This window comes from Eptatretus burgeri, chromosome 10, assembly GCF_056783735.1.
Source record: "Eptatretus burgeri isolate ZD-2024b chromosome 10, Ebu_testis_v1, whole genome shotgun sequence".
NCBI classification, from domain to species: domain Eukaryota; kingdom Metazoa; phylum Chordata; class Myxini; order Myxiniformes; family Myxinidae; genus Eptatretus; species Eptatretus burgeri.
Genome location: NC_140970.1, coordinates 91,977,131 through 91,998,175, shown reverse-complemented (window position 1 = coordinate 91,998,175; position 21,045 = coordinate 91,977,131). Strand labels below are relative to the sequence as shown.

At 39.0% G+C, this 21,045-nt stretch overlaps 1 protein-coding gene across 50 annotated transcripts in view; it reads right to left on the bottom strand.

The window, feature by feature from the left end:
- LOC147019121 (uncharacterized) overlaps positions 1–21,045 on the bottom strand; it is a 145,252-nt gene that overhangs the window by 82,219 nt on the left and 41,988 nt on the right. For 18 of the 50 annotated variants that reach the window (XM_085899975.1, XM_085899955.1, XM_085899956.1 and 15 more), the window contains 15 exons: positions 20,424–20,516; positions 18,952–19,041; positions 17,434–17,526; positions 15,959–16,051; positions 15,076–15,168; positions 13,613–13,705; positions 12,734–12,826; positions 11,268–11,357; positions 9,749–9,841; positions 8,274–8,366; positions 7,367–7,459; positions 5,900–5,989; positions 4,381–4,473; positions 2,906–2,998; positions 2,048–2,140 (listed from right to left, as the gene is read on the bottom strand). In XM_085899975.1, the coding sequence (XP_085756101.1) occupies positions 2,048–2,140; positions 2,906–2,998; positions 4,381–4,473; positions 5,900–5,989; positions 7,367–7,459; positions 8,274–8,366; positions 9,749–9,841; positions 11,268–11,357; positions 12,734–12,826; positions 13,613–13,705; positions 15,076–15,168; positions 15,959–16,051; positions 17,434–17,526; positions 18,952–19,041; positions 20,424–20,516 (1,386 nt within the window). The remainder of the gene's footprint in view (positions 1–2,047; positions 2,141–2,905; positions 2,999–4,380; positions 4,474–5,899; positions 5,990–7,366; positions 7,460–8,273; positions 8,367–9,748; positions 9,842–11,267; positions 11,358–12,733; positions 12,827–13,612; positions 13,706–15,075; positions 15,169–15,958; positions 16,052–17,433; positions 17,527–18,951; positions 19,042–20,423; positions 20,517–21,045) is intronic. The other 32 variants (XM_085899942.1, XM_085899965.1, XM_085899954.1 and 29 more) reach the window with 31 other exon arrangements.

The window sequence follows — 21,045 nt, the reverse complement described above, 5'->3', positions numbered from 1 at the left end:
AATATCAAGGTCAACATAGGCACAAGGTCAACAACTGAGGTGACATTTCTAAAATACTCCATTTTCATCCAATTGACTTGAAATTGAGAGAAGATATAGAATTCAGGTCACCAAATTCAACCTGCCAATTATTTTTGAGGTCAACATTCACCAAAAGGTCAACATTGGCCCAAGGTCAACAACTAAGGTGGTCTTTCTAAAATCCTTAATTTTCATCCGTTTGACTTGAAATTTGAAGAGGATTTATATTTCAGGTCACTGAATTCAACCACAAATTATTTTTAGAGGTAAACATCAACCAAGAGGACAACACAGGCCAAATTTTTTTCACTGGATTTTGCAAGTATCGTGCTCTACACGACATCATCCTCTTGTTTGTCTGTTTGTTTGTGTGCAGGATATCTCAAAAAGCTGCTGATGGATCCGGATGAAATTTGGTGAGCAGGCTGGGTGTGTGACATTGATGAATTGTTTAGATTTTGATGAATTTAGATTTTGATATGAGAATTTTTTCAGTGATTCATCATAATTGAAATATGAGGCCAAAAATGATTTATCACATGATTTTTCAAAAATGTCTTTGACCCGACATGTTCCAGTAGTTCAGGCATTGCGTGGTGGAGGTATGCGCTCCACTGAGTGCACTTCCAGTTCAAATTGTGTTGGAGGTAATGGGTATTACGAGTACTGCTGTTGATTTTGGGTTAGTCTGCAGTGTTTCTCTTGGTTCCATAATGGTATTAATTTCAATCTCAAGCATGTTACTTCATGGGAAATAGGATCTGTTGGTGTTGTTCTGTAACTATTGGTACAGTTTCAGTGGTTGTCGTTTCCTCTGGGGAAAATAAGAGTTGCATTATTACCTCCACCAGCAAAGGTTATGTTTTCACCCCGATCTGTCGATCTGCCAATCTTTGAGCAGGACATCTCAAAAATTTATGGATGGGTTTGGACGAAACTTGATGGACATTTTGGGAGTGTGACAGTACGAATTGCAACGATTTTGGTGAAGATCAGTGTCTGCATGATCAAAAAGCTTATCAGTGGGATAGGAAACGTAAACTGTGCAGTCGACTGAATGTTTGTGTTCTACCACGTGCCATGCTCGTTCCCCCATCATCTGCTCAGGAGGAGACGATGTTTTGCAATCACTTCTGTGTGTGTGTCTGTGTGTGTCAGTCTGTCTTTGCGTCTGGAAGGGCTGTAACTTATTTTTTGCATTTGAGCTGTTGTCATCAAATTTTCAACATGGCTTTATCATGAGACTATCAGGAGAACAAATTAATAATTTGGTGAGAAGGACAAAAGGTCAGCATCACATAAAATCGTCAATTTTCATCCACTTGACCTGATATTTTAGGAATTTGCACATTGGGTCAATAAATTGGTTCGTCAATAAAAGGCAAGAAGCTCCATGTTATTTTTTAAAATAAAAAGGTGAAAAGGTCAAAGTGGCTTAATATCATCAATTTTCATTCGATTGAAGTGATATTTAAGAATTAGCAAACTGGGTCACTGAATTCGTTCACCAATCAAAGGCTCGAAGCTGATTGTTTTTGAAAATCAAAAGGTCAAGGTTGCATAATATCATCAAGTTTCATCCAATTATCCTCAAATTTGTGCAGGGTTTACATATTGGGTCATTGAAGCCTCTTGCTTTTGAGGTCAAAAGGTCAAGGTGATCTAAAATCATCAACACCTTTGTATGGTTTTTGTCACTGTTTTCACCATGTTTGGCATAATGAAGAAGAAGAAAAAGAAGTATAAAGACAAAGCAGATGTGGGTGGGCTTTGCATTTTCAGATGCTTTCGAGTTTCATTTGTTTTCATGACAGTTCAAAGTTGCTGTGGCATAAAAGAATGTCAATGGTTCTAATGTTCTGTTTAATGCATGTCGTGGAGGGGTAAAGGTTCTTACTGGGGCAATTATTCACTTTGAGGAAGTTTAGTGTTTCAGTTTGTTCGGAGGTCGTTGTGATTTCATTATCAAAACGGGATACTTCTTCAGAAGGCATGAGAATGTGATGAGGGTTCAGGTGTTCCTCACCTGTAGTTCGAGGAAGTGTTGTTGTTGCTGGTTCCGTGGGTGTTGGTGTTGGATTTGTGAGTGTTGTTGGACCAGTTTCATTCGTTGTTTCCTCTGGAGAAAATAACATTTGCAGTGTTGGTTTATCATTTGCCCGGCCCCAGTGCAGAGGAAGACAGAGTTTTTCAATTCCGTGTGTGTGTGTGTGTGTATGAGCCGATCTGTGCCTCTCTCTGTCTCTGTCTGTCTGCACCTGTCTGTACCTCTCTTTGTCTGTCTGTGCGAGCTGCAACATTTTTTACCATTCGAGCTTTTGTCATCAAGTTTTCAACAATATTATTTTGAGAATATGGAGAAGACAAATGAATAATTTACTCAAAAGGTCAAAGGTCAATGCGTCATCAAATCTAAAATTTTCATCCAATTGATATGAATTATTAATTAAAATGTGAACTTGAAAAGCCAAAACATTTTTACCATTTGAGCTTTTGACATCAAATTTTCCACAATGCTCTGTGATGAGAATCTCGAGAAGACAAAGTAAGATTTTGTTCAAAAGGCCAAAAGGTCAGAGGTTCTGTTTCACAGATGGAAGTCGAAGAAGCCAGAAAACAAAGAGGACGGGATTTCTATTTTCAGCTGTTTTCTGGTTAACTTTGTTTTCATGATAGGTGTTGTTGCATCAAAGAATGTCACTCGTCCTGATGTTGTGCTTTCTTCACATTGTGTTGGGGTAATGGGTATTTCTGAAACTGTTGTTGATTTTGAGTAAGTTTGCAGTGTTTCTCTTGGTTCCATTATGGTATTAATTTCAATCTCAAGCATGTCACTTCTTTCGTGGGAATAAGGATGGATGTTTCTTGGTTCCTTGTTCCATACCTGGAGTAAGAGGAAGTGTTGATGTTGGATCTGTTGGTGTGGTTGTTTTTCCTTCTGAAACTGTTGGTGCAGTTTCAGTGGTTGTTGTTACCTCTGGGGAAAATAAGATTTCCGTTATTACCTCCACCACCAAAGGTCATGTTTTCAACCCTATCTGTCGGTCTGCCTGTCTTTGAGCAGGACATCTCAAATATTTATGGATGGGGTTGGACGAAACTTGATGGACATGTTGGGAGTGTGACAGGACGAAATGCTTTGATTTTGGTGAAGATCAGTGTCCGCATCCAAATCCGATAATTTTTTCAAATAATTCTTGATCACCGTTGAGAAATACGGCCAAAAACTATGAATCGCACGATCTATCGAAAGCATTTGGATGGATAATGACAAAACTTGGTGGATGAGTTGGGGAGTTGACAAGAACAAAATGATTAGAATTTGGTTAATGTCTGGATGCAGATCCGGATACTCAGTGCGATAAGAAACGTAAACTGTGCAGTCTGGTGAATGTACGTGTTCCACCAAGTGCCGTGCAGGTTCACAGTCATCGGCTCAGCGGGAGATGGTTTAACAATCACTTCTGTGTGTCTCTGTGTGTGTCAGTCTGTCTTTGCGTCTGGAAGGGCTGTAATTCTATTTTAGCATTTGAGCTGTTGTCATCAAATTTTCAACATGGCTTTATCATGAGAATGTCGAGACGACAAATTAATAATTTGGTGAAAAGGTCAAAAGGTCAACGTCACATAAAATTGTCAATTTTCTTCCACTTGACGTGAAATTTTAGGAATTTGCATAAAGGGTCACGAAATTAGTTCGCCAAAAAAAGGCAAGTAGCCGAATGTTATTTTTTTAAATAAAAAGGTTGAAACGTCAAAGTGGCTTAATATCATCAATTTTCATTCGATTGAACTGATATTTAAAGAATTAGCAAACTGGGTCACTGAATTAGTTCACCAATCAAAGGCTCGAAGCTGATTGTTTTTTAAAATCAAAAGGTCAAGGTTGCATAATGTCATCAACTTTCATCCAATTATCCACAAATTTATGCAAGGTTTGCATATTGGGTCAGTGAAGCCTGTTGCTTTTGAAGTCAAAAGGTCAAGATCACCTAAAATCAACAACACCTTTGTTTGTTTTTTTTTTCACTGTTTTCATCATGTTTAGCACAAGTAAGAAGAAGAAGTAAGAATACAAAGCGGATGTGGATGGGCTTTGCATTTTCAGATGATTTCTTGTTTAATTTGTTTTCATGAAAGGTCAGAGTTGCTGTTGCATAAAATAATGTAAACGATTCTTACGTTCTGTTTGATACATGTCATGGAGGGGTAAATGTTATTACTGGGGCAATTGTTCACTTTGAGTCAGTTTCGTGTTTCTGTTGGTTCAGAGGTCGTTTTTATTTCATTATCAAAACGGGTTACTTCTTCAGAAGGCATGAGAATGTGTTATGTGATGAGGGTTCAGGTGTTCCTCACCTGAAGGTGGAGGAAGTGTTGTTGTTGCTGGTTCCATGGATGTTGATGTTGGCTTTGTGAGTGTTGTTGGTCCAATTTCATTCGTTGTTTGCTCTGGAGAAAATAACATTTGCAGTGTTGGTTTATCATTAGCCGCCACAGCACCGCGGTAGACAGCATTTTCCAATTCCGTCTGTGTCTATGTCTGCGTCTGTGTCTGTCTGTAGGAGCCTGTCTGTGCCGGTCTTTGTCTGTCTGTGCGAGCTGCAACATTTTTTACCATTCGAGCATCTGTCATCAAGTTTTCAACAATATTATTTTGAGAATATGGAGAAGACAAATGAATAATTTGGTCAAAATGGCAAAGGTCACTATGACAAAAAAACGACACTTTTCATCCAAGTAACCTGAAAGTTTAATTATCATGTGATCTTGTGTTCATCACAACATTTGTACCATTTGAGCTTTTGACATAAAATTTTCAACAATGCTCTGTGATGAGAATCTGGAGAAGACAAATAAAGATTTTGATCAAAAGGCCAAAAGGTCAGAGGTACTGTTTCACATACGGAAGTCGAAGAAGCCCGAAAACAGAGGACGGGATTTCTATTTTCAGATGCTTTCTGGTTAACTTTGTTTTCATGATATGTGTTGTTGCATCAAAGAATGTTACTCATCCTGATGTTGTGCTTTATTCACATTGTGTTGGGGTAATGGGTATTACTGATTCTGTTGTTATCCCACGCCAACCAATGAAGTTGGCGGGGGATATATGAATGGGTTCCATCTGTCCATCACATTTCATTTCCGGAGCTTAACTACAAATCCCCTCAAGATATATTTACGAAATTTGGTACACATATCAAGCCAGTGGTGAACTGGTGCCTTTTGATATTTTCTAATTGATAGGTCACATGGTTTGGCAGCCATGTTGGATTCAAGAAAAATATTAAATAATGTTTTCTCTGGAATCACATAACCCCACGAAGCAAAAAGTTGCAACTGTCATCTCCCATCATGTCTGCATACACAGTAAAAATTATGATGTCACAAGTTACATGATTTGGCGGCCATCTTGGATCGAAAAACACACCTCATCCGATTAACACGAAACTTCACAAACTTATTTCACTGGAGGATTGGAGGCAGAAAATAAATTTATGATGTCAGAGGTCACATGGTTCCTCAGCCATCTTGGATTGAAAATTAATGAATTTTAAAAATGTTCTTCTCCAGAACGGCTGGACAGATTGAGGCAAAATTTCACATACACTTTCCCCAATACATCCTTTCAGAAGTTTGTGGTCAGATCAAGGAGAAACTTCACATACATATTGCACACGCTTCGGGAAAACAAGTTTGTTAATCCTCATTTACTATGGTGGGGGATATCGAAGACTTTGTCTTCAACGGATGCTTGTTGATTTTGAGTTAGTTTGCAGTGTTTCTCTTGGTTCCATTATGGTATTAATTTCAATCTCAAGCATGTTACTTCGTTAGTGGGAAAGAGGATGTATGTTCTTGGTTCATTGTTCCACACCTGGAGTTAGAGGAAATGTTGTTGTTGGATCTGTTGGTGTTGTTGTTCCTTCTGTAACTGTTGGTAGAGTTTCAGTGGTTGTTGTTACCTCTGGGAAAAATAAGATTTGCATTATTACCTCCACCACCAAAGGTCATGTTTTCACCCCCATCTGTCGGTCTGCCTGTCTTTGAGCAGGATATCTCAAAAATTTATGGATGGGTTTGGACGAAACTTGATGGACATGTTGGGAGTGTGACAGGACGAATTGCTTTGATTTTGTTGAAGATCATTGTCCGCATCCAAATCCGAATTATTTTTAATGATTCTTGATCACCGTTGAGAAACAGGGCCAAAAACTATTCATGGCACGATCTGTCAAAAAGCATTTGGACGGATTATGACAAAACTTGGTGGATGAGTTGGGGAGGTGACATGAACAAGATGATTTGAATTTGGTTCAGGAATGGATGCAGATCCGGCTTATCAGTGGGATTGGAAACGTAAACTGTGCAGTCTGGTGAATGTATGTGTTCCACCACGTGCCGTTCTAGTTCGCCCATCATCTGCTCAGTGGAAGATGAGGTTTTGCAATCACTTACATGTGTCTCTCTGTGTGTCTGTGTGTGTCAGTCTGTGTTTGTGTCTGGAAGGTCCGTAACTTTTTTTGAATTTGAGCTGTTGTCATCAAATTTTCAACATGGCTTTATCATGAGACTATCAAGAGGTCAAATGAATAATTTGGTGAGAAGGACAAAAGGTCAACATCACATAAAATCGTCAATTTTCATCCACTTGACCTGAAATTTTAGGAATTTGCACATTGGGTCAATAAATTGGTTCGCCAATAAAAGGCAAGAAGCTCCATGTTATTTTTTAAAATAAAAAGGTGAAAAGGTCAAAGTGGCCAAATATCGTCAATTTTCGTCCGATTGACCGATTTTAAGAATGAGCAAACTGGGTCACTGAATAAGATCACCGAAGGCTCGAAGCTGAATTTTTTAATTAAATCAAAAGGTCAAGGTTGCATAAAATCATCAAGTTTCATCCAATTGTCATGAAAATTGTGCAGCATTTGCATATTGTGTCACCGAAGCCTCTTGCTTTTGAGGTCAAAAGGTCAAGGTCACCGAATATCATCCACACCTTTGTATGGTTTTTTTCACTGTTTTCACCATGTTTGGCATAAGGAAGAAGAAGAAGTATGAAGACAAAGCAGATGTGGGTGGGCTTTGCATTTTCAGATGCTTTCGAGTTTCATTTGTTTTCATCACAGTTCAAAGTAGCTGTTGCATAAAAGAATGTCAATGGTTCTAATGTTCTGTTTAATGCATGTCGTGGAGGGGTAAAGGTTCTTACTGGGGCAATTATTCACTTTGAGGAAGTTTCGTGTTTCTGTTGGTTCCAAGGTTGTTGTGATTTCATTGTCAAAACGGGTTACTTCTTCACAAGGCATGAGAATGTGATTAGGGTTCAGGTGTTCCTCACCTGTAGTTGGAGGAAGTGTTGTTGTTGCTGGTTCCGTGGGTGTTGGTGTTGGCTTTGTGAGTGTTGTTGGACCAGTTTCATTCGTTGTTTCCTCTGGAGAAAATAACATTTGCAGTGTTGGTTTATCATTCGCCCGGCCCCAGTGCAGAGCAAGACAGAGTTTTTCAATTCCGTGTGTGTGTGTGTGTGTGTGTGTGTGTGTGTGTGTGTGTGTGGTGTGTGTGTGTGCGTGTGTGTTTGTATGAGCCGATCTGTGCCTCTCTCTGTCTGTGTCTGTCTGCACCTGTCTGTGCCTGTCTTTGTCTGTCTGTGTGGGCTGCAACATTTGTTACCATTTGAGCTTTTGTCATTAAGTTTTCAACAATATTATTTGAGAATATGGAGAAGACAAATGAATAATTTACTCAAAAGGTCAAAGGTCAATGCGTCATCAAATCGACAATTTTCATCCAATTGATCTGAATTATTAATTAAAATGTGAACTTGAAAAGCCAAAACATTTTTACCATTTGAGCTTTTGACATCAAATTTTCAACCATGCTCTGTGATGAGAATCTGGAGAAGACAAAGTAAGATTTTGTTCAAAAGGCCAAAAGGTCGGAGGTTCTGTTTCACAGATGGAAGTCGAAAAAGCCAGAAAACAAAGAGGACGGGATTTCTATTTTCAGCTGCTTTCTGGTGAACTTTGTTTTCATGATAGGTGTTGTTGCATCAAAGAATGTTACTCGTCCTGATGTTGTGCTTTTTCACATTGTGTTGGGGTAATGGGTATGACTGATACTGTTGTTGATTTTGAGTAAATTTGCAGTGTTTCCCTTGGTTCCATTATGGCATTAATTTCAATCTCAAGCATGTTACTTCTTTCGTGGGAATAAGGATGGATGTCTCTTGGTTCCTTGTTCCATACCTGGAGTAAGAGGAAGTGTTGATGTTGGATCTGTTGGTGTGGTTGTTGTTCCTTCTGAAACTGTTGCTACAGTTTCAGTGGTTGTTGTTACCTCTGGGGAAAATAAGATTTCCGTTATTACCTCCACCACCAAAGGTCATGTTTTCAACCCTATCTGTTGGTCTGCCTGTCTTTGAGCAGGATATCTCAAATATTTATGGATGGGGTTGGACGAAACTTGATGGAGATGTTGGGAGTGTGACAGGACGAAATGCTTTGATTTTGGTGAAGATCAGTGTCCGCATCCAAATCCGATAATTTTTTCAAATAATTCTTGATCACCGTTGAGAAATACGGCCAAAAACTATGAATTGCACGATCTATCGAAAGCATTTGGATGGATAATGACAAAACTTGGTGGATGAGTTGGGGAGTTGACAAGAACAAAATGATTAGAATTTGGTTCATGTCTGGATGCAGATCCGGATACTCAGTGGGATAAGAAACGTAAACTGTGCAGTCTGGTGATTGTATGTGTTCCACCAAGTGCCATTCAGGTTCACAGTCATCGGCTCAGCGGGAGATGGTTTAACAATCACTTCTGTGTGTCTCTGTGTGTGTCAGTCTGTCTTTGTGTCTGGAAGGGCCGTAATTCTATTTTTGCATTTGAGCTGTTGTCATCAAATTTTCAACATGGCTTTATCATGAGAATGTCGAGACGACAAATTAATAATTTGGTGAAAAGGTCAAAAGGTCAACGTCACATAAAATTGTCAATTTTCTTCCACTTGACGTGAAATTTTAGGAATTTGCATAAAGGGTCACGAAATTAGTTCGCCAAAAAAAGGCAAGAAGCCGAATGTTATTTTTTTAAATAAAAAGGTTGAAACGTCAAAGTGGCTTAATATCATCAATTTTCATTTGATTGAACTGATATTTAAAGAATTAGCAAACTGGGTCACTGAATTAGTTCATCAATCAAAGGCTCGAAGCTGATTGTTTTTTTAAAATCAAAAGGTCAAGGTTGCATAATGTCATCAACTTTCATCCAATTATCCACAAATTGATGCAAGGTTTGCATATTGGGTCAGTGAAGCCTGTTGCTTTTGAAGTCAAAAGGTCAAGGTCACCTAAAATCAACAACACCTTTGTTTGTTTTTTTTTCACTGTTTTCATCATGTTTAGCACAAGTAAGAAGAAGAAGTAAGAATACAAAACGGATGCGGACGGGCTTTGCATTTTCAGATGATTTCTTGTTTAATTTGTTTTCATGAAAGATCAGAGTTGCTGTTGCATAAAATAATGTAAACGATTCTTACGTTCTGTTTGATACATGTCATGGAGGGGTAAATGTTATTACTGGGGCAATTGTTCACTTTGAGTCAGTTTCGTGTTTCTGTTGGTTCGGAGGTCGTTTTTATTTCATTATCAAAACGGGTTACTTCTTCAGAAGGCATGAGAATGTGTTATGTGATGAGGGTTCAGGTGTTCCTCACCTGAAGGTGGAGGAAGTGTTGTTGTTGCTGGTTCCCTGGATGTTGATGTTGGCTTTGTGAGTGTTGTTGGTCCAATTTCATTCGTTGTTTGCTCTGGAAAAAATAACATTTGCAGTGTTGGTTTCTCATTAGCCGCCACAGCACCGCGGTAGACAGCGTTTTCCAATTCCGTCTGTGTCTATGTCTGCGTCTGTGTCTGTCTGTAGGAGCCTGTCTGTGCCGGTCTTTGTCTGCCTGTGCGAGCTGCAACATTTTTTACCATTCGAGCATCTGTCATCAAGTTTTCAACAATATTATTTTGAGAATATGGAGAAGACAAATGAATAATTTGGTCAAAATGTCAAAGGTCACTATGACAAAAAAAACGACACTTGTCATCCAATTAACCTGAAAGTTTAATTATCATGTGATCTTGTGTTCGTCACAACATTTGTACCATTTGAGCTTTTGACATAAAATTTTCAACAATGCTCTGTGATGAGAATCTGGAGAAGACAAATTAAGATTTTGATCAAAAGGCCAAAAGGTCGGAGGTACTGTTTCACATACGGAAGTCGAAGAAGCCCGAAAACAGAGGACGGGATTTCTATTTTCAGCTGCTTTCTGGTTAACTTTGTTTTCATGATATGTGTTGTTGCATCAAAGAATGTTACTCATCCTGATTTGTGCTTTATTCACATTGTGTTGGGGTAATGGGTATTACTGATTCTGTTGTTATCCCACGCCAACCAACGAAGTTTGCGGGGGATATATGAATGGGTTCCATCCGTTCCTCACATTTCATTTCCGGAGCTTAACTACAAATCCCCTCAAGATATATTTACGAAATTTGGTACACATATCAAGCCAGTGGTGAACTTGTGCCTTTTGATATTTTCTAATTGATAGGTCACATGGTTTGGCAGCCATGTTGGATTCAAGAAAAATATTAAATAATGTTTTCTCTGGAATCACATAACCTAACGAAGCAAAAAGTTGCAACTGTCATCTCCCATCATGTCTGCATACACAGTAAAAATTATGATATCAGAAGTCACATGATTTGGCGGCCATCTTGGATCGAAAAACACACCTCATCCGATTAACACGAAACTTCACAAACGTATTTCACTGGAGGATTGAAGGCAGAATATAAATTTATGATGTCAGAGGTCACATGGTTCCTCAGCCATCTTGGATTGAAAATTAATAAATTTTAAAAATCTTCTTCTCCAGAACGGCTGGACAGATTGAGGCAAAATTTCACATACACTTTCCCCAATACATCCTTTCAGAAGATTGTGGTCAGATCAAGGAGAAACTTCACATACATATTGCACACGCTTCGGGAATATAAGTTTGTTAATCCTCATTTACTATGGCGGGGGATATCGAAGACTTTGTCTTAAATGGATACTTGTTGATTTTGAGTTAGTTTGCAGTGTTTCTCTTGGTTCCATTATGGTATTAATTTCAATCTCAAGCATGCTACTTCGTTAGTGGGAAATAGGATGTATGTTCTTGGTTAATTGTTCCACACCTGGAGTAAGAGGAAGTGTTGTTGTTGGATCTGTTGGTGTTGTTGTTCCTTCTGTAACTGTTGGTAGAGTTTCAGTGGTTGTTGTTACCTCTGGGAAAAATAAGATTTGCATTATTACCTCCACCACCAAAGGTCATGTTTTCACCCCCATCTGTCGGTCTGCCTGTCGTTGAGCAGGATATCTCAAAAATTTATGGATGGGTTTGGACGAAACTTGATGGACATATTGGGAGTGTGACAGGACGAATTGCTTCGATTTTGTTGAAGATCATTGTCTGCATCCAAATCCGAATTATTTTTAATGATTCTTGATCACCATTGAGAAACAGGGCCAAAAACTATTAATGGCACGATCTGTCAAAAAGCATTTGGATGGATTATGACAAAACTTGGTGGATGAGTTGGGGAGGTGACATGAACAAGATGATTAGAATTTGGTTCAGGAATGGATGCAGATCCGGCTTATCAGTGGGATTGGAAACGTAAACTGTGCAGTCTGGTGAATGTATGTGTTCCACCACGTGCCGTTCTAGTTCGCCCATCATCTGCTCAGCGGAAGATGAGGTTTTGCAATCACTTACATGTGTCTCTCTGTGTGTCTGTGTGTGTCAGTCTGTGTTTGTGTCTGGAAGGTCCGTAACTTTTTTTGAATTGAGCTGTTGTCATCAAATTTTCAACATGGCTTTATCATGAGACTATCAAGAGGTCAAATGAATAATTTGGTGAGAAGGACAAAAGGTCAACATCACACAAAATCGTCAATTTTCATCCACTTGACCTGAAATTTTAGGAATTTGCACATTGGGTCAATAAATTGGTTCGCCAATAAAAGGCAAGAAGCTCCATGTTATTTTTTAAAATAAAAAGGTGAAAAGGTCAAAGTGGCCAAATATCGTCAATTTTCGTCCGATTGACCGATTTTAAGAATGAGCAAACTGGGTCACTGAATAAGATCACCAAAGGCTCGAAGCTGATTGTTTTTATTAAATCAAAAGGTCAAGGTTGCATAAAATCATCAAGTTTCATCCAATTATCATGAAAATTGTGCAGCATTTGCATATTGTGTCACTGAAGCCTCTTGCTTTTGAGGTCAAAAGGTCAAGGTCACCGAAAATCATCCACACCTTTGTATGGTTTTTTTCACTGTTTTCACCATGTTTGGCATAAGGAAGAAGAAGAAGTATGAAGACAAAGCAGATGTGGGTGGGCTTTGCATTTTCAGATGCTTTCGAGTTTCATTTGTTTTCATCACAGTTCAAAGTAGCTGTTGCATAAAAGAATGTCAATGGTTCTAATGTTCTGTTTAATGCATGTCGTGGAGGGGTAAAGGTTCTTACTGGGGCAATTATTCACTTTGAGGAAGTTTAGTGTTTCAGTTTGTTCGGAGGTCGTTGTGATTTCATTATCAAAACGGGATACTTCTTCAGAAGGCATGAGAATGTGATGAGGGTTCAGGTGTTCCTCACCTGTAGTTGGAGGAAGTGTTGTTGTTGCTGGTTCCGTGGGTGTTGGTGTTGGCTTTGTGAGTGTTGTTGGACCAGTTTCATTCGTTGTTTCCTCTGGAGAAAATAACATTTGCAGTGTTGGTTTATCACTCGCCCGGCCCCAGTGCAGAGCAAGACAGAGTTTTTCAATTCCGTGTGTGTGTGTGCGTGTGTGTGTGTGCGTGTGTGTTTGTACGAGCCGATCTGTGCCTCTCTCTGTCTGTGTCTGTCTGCACCTGTCTGTGCCTGTCTTTGTCTGTCTGTGTGGGCTGCAACATTTGTTACCATTTGAGCTTTTGTCATCAAGTTTTCAACAATATTATTTGAGAATATGGAGAAGACAAATGAATAATTTACTCAAAAGGTCAAAGGTCAATGCGTCATCAAATCGACAATTTTCATCCAATTGATCTGAATTATGAATTAAAATGTGAACTTGAAAAGCCAAAACATTTTTACCATTTGAGCTTTTGACATCAAATTTTCAACCATGCTCTGTGATGAGAATCTGGAGAGGACAAAGTAAGATTTTGTTCAAAAGGCCAAAAGGTCGGAGGTTCTGTTTCACAGATGGAAGTCGAAAAAGCCAGAAAACAAAGAGGACGGGATTTCTATTTTCAGCTGCTTTCTGGTGAACTTTGTTTTCATGATAGGTGTTGTTGCATCAAAGAATGTCACTCGTCCTGATGTTGTGCTTTTTTCACATTGTGTTGGGGTAATGGGTATGACTGATACTGTTGTTGATTTTGAGTAAGTTTGCAGTGTTTCTCTTGGTTCCATTATGGCATTAATTTCAATCTCAAGCATGTTACTTCTTTCGTGGGAATAAGGATGGATGTTTCTTGGTTCCTTGTTCCATACCTGGAGTAAGAGGAAGTGTTGATGTTGGATCTGTTGATGTGGTTGTTGTTCCTTCTGAAACTGTTGCTACAGTTTCAGTGGTTGTTGTTACCTCTGGGGAAAATAAGATTTCCATTATTACCTCCACCACCAAAGGTCATGTTTTCAACCCTATCTGTTGGTCTGCCTGTCTTTGAGCAGGATATCTCAAATATTTATGGATGGGGTTGGACGAAACTTGATGGACATGTTGGGAGTGTGACAGGACGAAATACTTTGATTTTGGTGAAGATCAGTGTCCGCATCCAAATCCGATAATTTTTTCAAATAATTCTTGATCACCGTTGAGAAATACGGCCAAAAACTATGAATCGCACGATCTATCGAAAGCATTTGGATGGATAATGACAAAACTTGGTGGATGAGTTGGGGAGTTGACAAGAACAAAATGATTAGAATTTGGATAATGTCTGGATGCAGATCCGGATACTCAGTGCGATAAGAAACGTAAACTGTGCAGTTTGGTGAATGTACGTGTTCCTCCAAGTGCCATGCAGGTTCACAGTCATCGGCTCAGCGGGAGATGGTTTAACAATCACTTCTGTGTGTCTCTGTGTGTGTCAGTCTGTCTTTGCGTCTGGAAGGGCTGTAATTCTATTTTTGCATTTGAGCTGTTGTCATCAAATTTTCAACATGGCTTTATCATGAGACTATCAAGAGGTCAAATGAATAATTTGGTGAGAAGGACAAAAGGTCAACATCACATAAAATCGTCAATTTTCATCCACTTGACCTGAAATTTTAGGAATTTGCACATTGGGTCAATAAATTGGTTCGCCAACAAAAGGCAAGAAGCTCCATGTTATTTTTTAAAATAAAAAGGTGAAAAGGTCAAAGTGGCCAAATATCGTCAATTTTCGTCCGATTGACCTATTTTAAGAATGAGCAAACTGGGTCACTGAATAAGATCACCGAAGGCTCGAAGCTGAATTTTTTTATTAAATCAAAAGGTCAAGGTTGCATAAAATCATTAAGTTTCATACAATTGTCATGAAAATTGTGCAGCATTTGCATATTGTGTCACTGAAGCCTCTTGCTTTTGAGGTCAAAAGGTCAAGGTCACCGAAAATCATCCACACCTTTGTATGTTTTTTTTCACTGTTTTCACCATGTTTGGCATAAGGAAGAAGAAGAAGAAGTATGAAGACAAAGCAGATGTGGGTGGGCTTTGCATTTTCAGATGCTTTCGAGTTTCATTTGTTTTCATCACAGTTCAAAGAAGCTGTTGCAAAAAAGAATGTCAATGGTTCTAATGTTCTGTTTAATGCATGTCGTGGAGGGGTAAAGGTTCTTACTGGGGCAATTATTCACTTTGAGGAAGTTTCGTGTTTCTGTTGGTTCCAAGGTTGTTGTGATTTCATTGTCAAAACGGGTTACTTCTTCACAAGGCATGAGAATGTGATTAGGGTTCAGGTGTTCCTCACCTGTAGTTGGAGGAAGTGTTGTTGTTGCTGGTTCCGTGGGTGTTGGTGTTGGCTTTGTGAGTGTTGTTGGACCAGTTTCATTCGTTGTTTCCTCTGGAGAAAATAACATTTGCAGTGTTGGTTTATCATTCGCCCGGCCCCAGTGCAGAGCAAGACAGAGTTTTTCAATTCCGTGTGTGTGTGTGTGTGTGTGTGTGTGTGTGTGTGTGTGTTTGTATGAGCCGATCTGTGCCTCTCTCTGTCTGTGTCTGTCTGCACCTGTCTGTGCCTGTCTTTGTCTGTCTGTGTGGGCTGCAACATTTGTTACCATTTGAGCTTTTGTCATCAAGTTTTCAACAATATTATTTGAGAATATGGAGAAGACAAATGAATAATTTACTCAAAAGGTCAAAGGTCAATGCGTCATCAAATCGACAATTTTCATCCAATTGATCTGAATTATGAATTAAAATGTGAACTTGAAAAGCCAAAACATTTTTACCATTTGAGCTTTTGACATCAAATTTTCAACCATGCTCTGTGATGAGAATCTGGAGAAGACAAAGTAAGATTTTGTTCAAAAGGCCAAAAGGTCGGAGGTTCTGTTTCACAGATGGAAGTCGAAAAAGCCAGAAAACAAAGAGGACGGGATTTCTATTTTCAGCTGCTTTCTGGTGAACTTTGTTTTCATGATAGGTGTTGTTGCATCAAATAATGTCACTCGTCCTGATGTTGTGCTTTTTTCACATTGTGTTGGGGTAATGGGTATGACTGATACTGTTGTTGATTTTGAGTAAGTTTGCAGTGTTTCTCTTGGTTCCATTATGGCATTAATTTCAATCTCAAGCATGTTACTTCTTTCGTGGGAATAAGGATGGATGTCTCTTGGTTCCTTGTTCCATACCTGGAGTAAGAGGAAGTGTTGATGTTGGATCTGTTGGTGTGGTTGTTGTTCCTTCTGAAACTGTTGCTACAGTTTCAGTGGTTGTTGTTACCTCTGGGGAAAATAAGATTTCTGTTATTCCCTCCACCACCAAAGGTCATGTTTTCAACCCTATCTGTTGGTCTGCCTGTCTTTGAGCAGGATATCTCAAATATTTATGGATGGGGTTGGACGAAACTTGATGGAGATGTTGGGAGTGTGACAGGACGAAATGCTTTGATTTTGGTGAAGATCAGTGTCCGCATCCAAATCCGATAATTTTTTCAAATAATTCTTGATCACCGTTGAGAAATACGGCCAAAAACTATGAATCGCACGATCTATCGAAAGCATTTGGATGGATAATGACAAAACTTGGTGGATGAGTTGGGGAGTTGACAAGAACAAAATGATTAGAATTTGGTTCATGTCTGGATGCAGATCCGGATACTCAGTGGGATAAGAAACGTAAACTGTGCAGTCTGGTGATTGTACGTGTTCCACCAAGTGCCGTGCAGGTTCACAGTCATCGGCTCAGCGGGAGATGGTTTAACAATCACTTCTGTGTGTCTCTGTGTGTGTCAGTCTGTCTTTGTGTTTGGAAGGGCCGTAATTCTATTTTTGCATTTGAGCTGTTGTCATCAAATTTTCAACATGGCTTTATCATGAGAATGTCGAGACGACAAATTAATAATTTGGTGAAAAGGTCAAAAGGTCAACGTCACATAAAATTGTCAATTTTCTTCCACTTGACGTGAAATTTTAGGAATTTGCATAAAGGGTCACGAAATTAGTTCGCCAAAAAAAGGCAAGAAGCCGAATGTTATTTTTTTAAATAAAAAGGTTGAAACGTCAAAGTGGCTTAATATCATCAATTTTCATCCGATTGAACTGATATTTAAAGAATTAGCAAACTGGGTCACTGAATTAGTTCATCAATCAAAGGCTCGAAGCTGATTGTTTTTTTAAAATCAAAAGGTCAAGGTTGCATAATGTCATCAACTTTCATCCAATTATCCACAAATTTATGCAAGGTTTGCATATTGGGTCAGTGAAGCCTGTTGCTTTTGAAGTCAAAAGGTCAAGGTCACCTAAAATCAACAGCACCTTTGTTTGTTTTTTTTTCACTGTTTTCATCATGTTTAGCACAAGTAAGAAGAAGAAGTAAGAATACAAAACGGATGCGGACGGGCTTTGCATTTTCAGATGATTTCTTGTTTAATTTGTTTTCATGAAAGATCAGAGTTGCTGTTGCATAAAATAATGTAAACGATTCTTACGTTCTGTTTGATACATGTCATGGAGGGGTAAATGTTATTACTGGGGCAATTGTTCACTTTGAGTCAGTTTTGTGTTTCTGTTGGTTCGGAGGTCGTTTTCATTTCATTATCAAAACGGGTTACTTCTTCAGAAGGCATGAGAATGTGTTATGTGATGAGGGTTCAGGTGTTCCTCACCTGAAGGTGGAGGAAGTGTTGTTGTTGCTGGTTCCCTGGATGTTGATGTTGGCTTTGTGAGTGTTGTTGGTCCAATTTCATTCGTTGTTTGCTCTGGAGAAAATAACATTTGCAGTGTCGGTTTATCATTAGCCGCCACAGCACCGCGGTAGACAGCGTTTTCCAATTCCGTCTGTGTCTGTGTCTGCGTCTGTTTCTGTCTGTAGGAGCCTGTCTGTGCCTGTCTTTGTCTGTCTGTGCGAGCTGCAACATTTTTTACCATTCGAGCATCTGTCATCAAGTTTTCAACAATATTATTTTGAGAATATGGAGAAGACAAATGAATAATTTGGTCAAAATGGCAAAGGTCACTGTGACAAAAAAACGACACTTTTCATCCAAGTAACCTGAAAGTTTAATTATCATGTGATCTTGTGTTCGTCACAACATTTGTACCATTTGAGCTTTTGACATAAAATTTTTAACAATGCTCTGTGATGAGAATCTGGAGAAGACAAATTAAGATTTTGATCAAAAGGCCAAAAGGTCGGAGGTACTGTTTCACATATGGAAGTCGAAGAAGCCCGAAAACAGAGGACGGGATTTCTATTTTCAGATGCTTTCTGTTTAACGTTGTTTTCATGATAGGTGTTGTTGCATCAAAGAATGTTACTCATCCTGATTTGTGCTTTATTCACATTGTGTTGGGGTAATGGGTACTACTGATTCTGTTGTTATCCCACGCCAACCAACGAAGTTTGCGGGGGATATATGAATGGGTTCCATCCGTTCCTCACATTTCATTTCCGGAGCTTAACTACAAATCCCCTCAAGATATATTTACGAAATTTGGTACACATATCAAGCCAGTGGTGAACTGGTGCCTTTTGATATTTTCTAATTGATAGGTCACATGGTTTGGCAGCCATGTTGGATTCAAGAAAAATATTAAATAATGTTTTCTCTGGAATCACATAACCCCACGAAGCAAAAAGTTGCAACTGTCATCTCCCATCATGTCTGCATACACAGTAAAAATTATGATATCAGAAGTCACATGGTTTGGCGGCCATCTTGGATCGAAAAACACACCTCATCCGATTAACACGAAACTTCACAAACGTATTTCACTGGAGGATTGGAGGCAGAATATAAATTTATGATGTCAGAGGTCACATGGTTCCTCAGCCATCTTGGATTGAAAATTAATAAATTTTAAAAATCTTCTTCTCCAGAACGGCTGGACAGATTGAGGCAAAATTTCACATACACTTTCCCCAATACATCCTTTCAGAAGTTTGTGGTCAGATCAAGGAGAAACTTCACATACATATTGCACACGCTTCGGGAATATAAGTTTGTTAATCCTCATTTACTATGGTGGGGGATATCGAAGACTTTGTCTTAAATGGATACTTGTTGATTTTGAGTTAGTTTGCAGTGTTTCTCTTGGTTCCATTATGGTATTAATTTCAATCTCAAGCATGTTCCTTCGTTAGTGGGAAATAGGATGTATGTTCTTGGTTAATTGTTCCACACCTGGAGTTAGAGGAAATGTTGTTGTTGGATCTGTTGGTGTTGTTGTTCCTTCTGTAACTGTTGGTAGAGTTTCAGTGGTTGTTGTTACCTCTGGGAAAAATAAGATTTGCATTATTACCTCCACCACCAAAGGTCATGTTTTCACCCCCATCTGTCGGTCTGCCTGTCGTTGAGCAGGATATCTCAAAAATTTATGGAAGGGTTTGGACGAAACTTGATGGACATATTGGGAGTGTGACAGGACGAATTGCTTCGATTTTGTTGATGATCAGTGTCCGCATCCAAATCCGAATATTTTTTTTACTGATTCTTGATCACCATTGAGAAACAGGGCCAAAAACTATTAATGGCACGATCTCTCAAAAAGCATTTGGATGGATTATGACAAAACTTGGTGGATGAGTTGGGGAGGTGACATGAACAAGATGATTTGAATTTGGTTCAGGAATGGATGCAGATCCGGCTTATCAGTGGGATTGGAAACGTAAACTGTGCAGTCTGGTGAATGTATGTGTTCCACCACGTGCCGTTCTAGTTCGCCCATCATCTGCTCAGCGGAAGATGAGGTTTTGCAATCACTTACATGTGTCTCTCTGTGTGTCTGTGTGTGTCAGTCTGTGTTTGTGTCTGGAAGGTCCGTAACTTTTTTTGAATTTGAGCTGTTGTCATCAAATTTTCAACATGGCTTTATCATGAGACTATCAAGAGGTCAAATGAATAATTTGGTGAGAAGGACAAAAGGTCAACATCACACAAAATCGTCAATTTTCATGCACTTGACCTGAAATTTTAGGAATTTGCACATTGGGTCAATAAATTGGTTCGCCAATAAAAGGCAAGAAGCTCCATGTTATTTTTTAAAATAAAAAGGTGAAAAGGTCAAAGTGGCCAAATATCGTCAATTTTCGTCCGATTGACCGATTTTAAGAATGAGCAAACTGGGTCACTGAATAAGATCACCAAAGGCTCGAAGCTGATTGTTTTTATTAAATCAAAAGGTCAAGGTTGCATAAAATCATCAAGTTTCATCCAATTGTCATGAAAATTGTGCAGCATTTGCATATTGTGTCACTGAAGCCTCTTGCTTTTGAGGTCAAAAGGTCAAGGTCACCGAAAATCATCCACACCTTTGTATGGTTTTTTTCACTGTTTTCACCATGTTTGGCATAAGGAAGAAGAAGAAGAAGTATGAAGACAAAGCAGATGTGGGTGGGCTTTGCATTTTCAGATGCTTTCGAGTTTCATTTGTTTTCATCACAGTTCAAAGTAGCTGTTGCATAAAAGAATGTCAATGGTTCTAATGTTCTGTTTAATGCATGTCGTGGAGGGGTAAAGGTTCTTACTGGGGCAATTATTCACTTTGAGGAAGTTTCGTGTTTCTGTTGGTTCCAAGGTTGTTGTGATTTCATTGTCAAAACGGGTTACTTTTTCACAAGGCATGAGAATGTGATTAGGGTTCAGGTGTTCCTCACCTGTAGTTGGAGGAAGTGTTGTTGTTGCTGGTTCCGTGGGTGTTGGTGTTGGCTTTGTGAGTGTTGTTGGACCAGTTTCATTCGTTGTTTCCTCTGGAGAAAATAACATTTGCAGTGTTGGTTTATCACTCGCCCGGCCCCAGTGCAGAGCAAGACAGAGTTTTTCAATTCCGTGTGTGTGTGTGTGTGTGTGTGTGTGTGTGTGTGCGTGTGTGTTTGTATGAGCCGATCTGTGCCTCTCTCTGTCTGTGTCTGTCTGCACCTGTCTGTGCCTGTCTTTGTCTGTCTGTGTGGGCTGCAACATTTGTTACCATTTGAGCTTTTGTCATCAAGTTTTCAACAATATTATTTGAGAATATGGAGAAGACAAATGAATAATTTACTCAAAAGGTCAAAGGTCAATGCGTCATCAAATCGACAATTTTCATCCAATTGATCTGAATTATGAATTAAAATGTGAACTTGAAAAGCCAAAACATTTTTACCATTTGAGCTTTTGACATCAAATTTTCAACCATGCTCTGTGATGAGAATCTGGAGAAGACAAAGTAAGATTTTGTTCAAAAGGCCAAAAGGTCGGAGGTTCTGTTTCACAGATGGAAGTCGAAAAAGCCAGAAAACA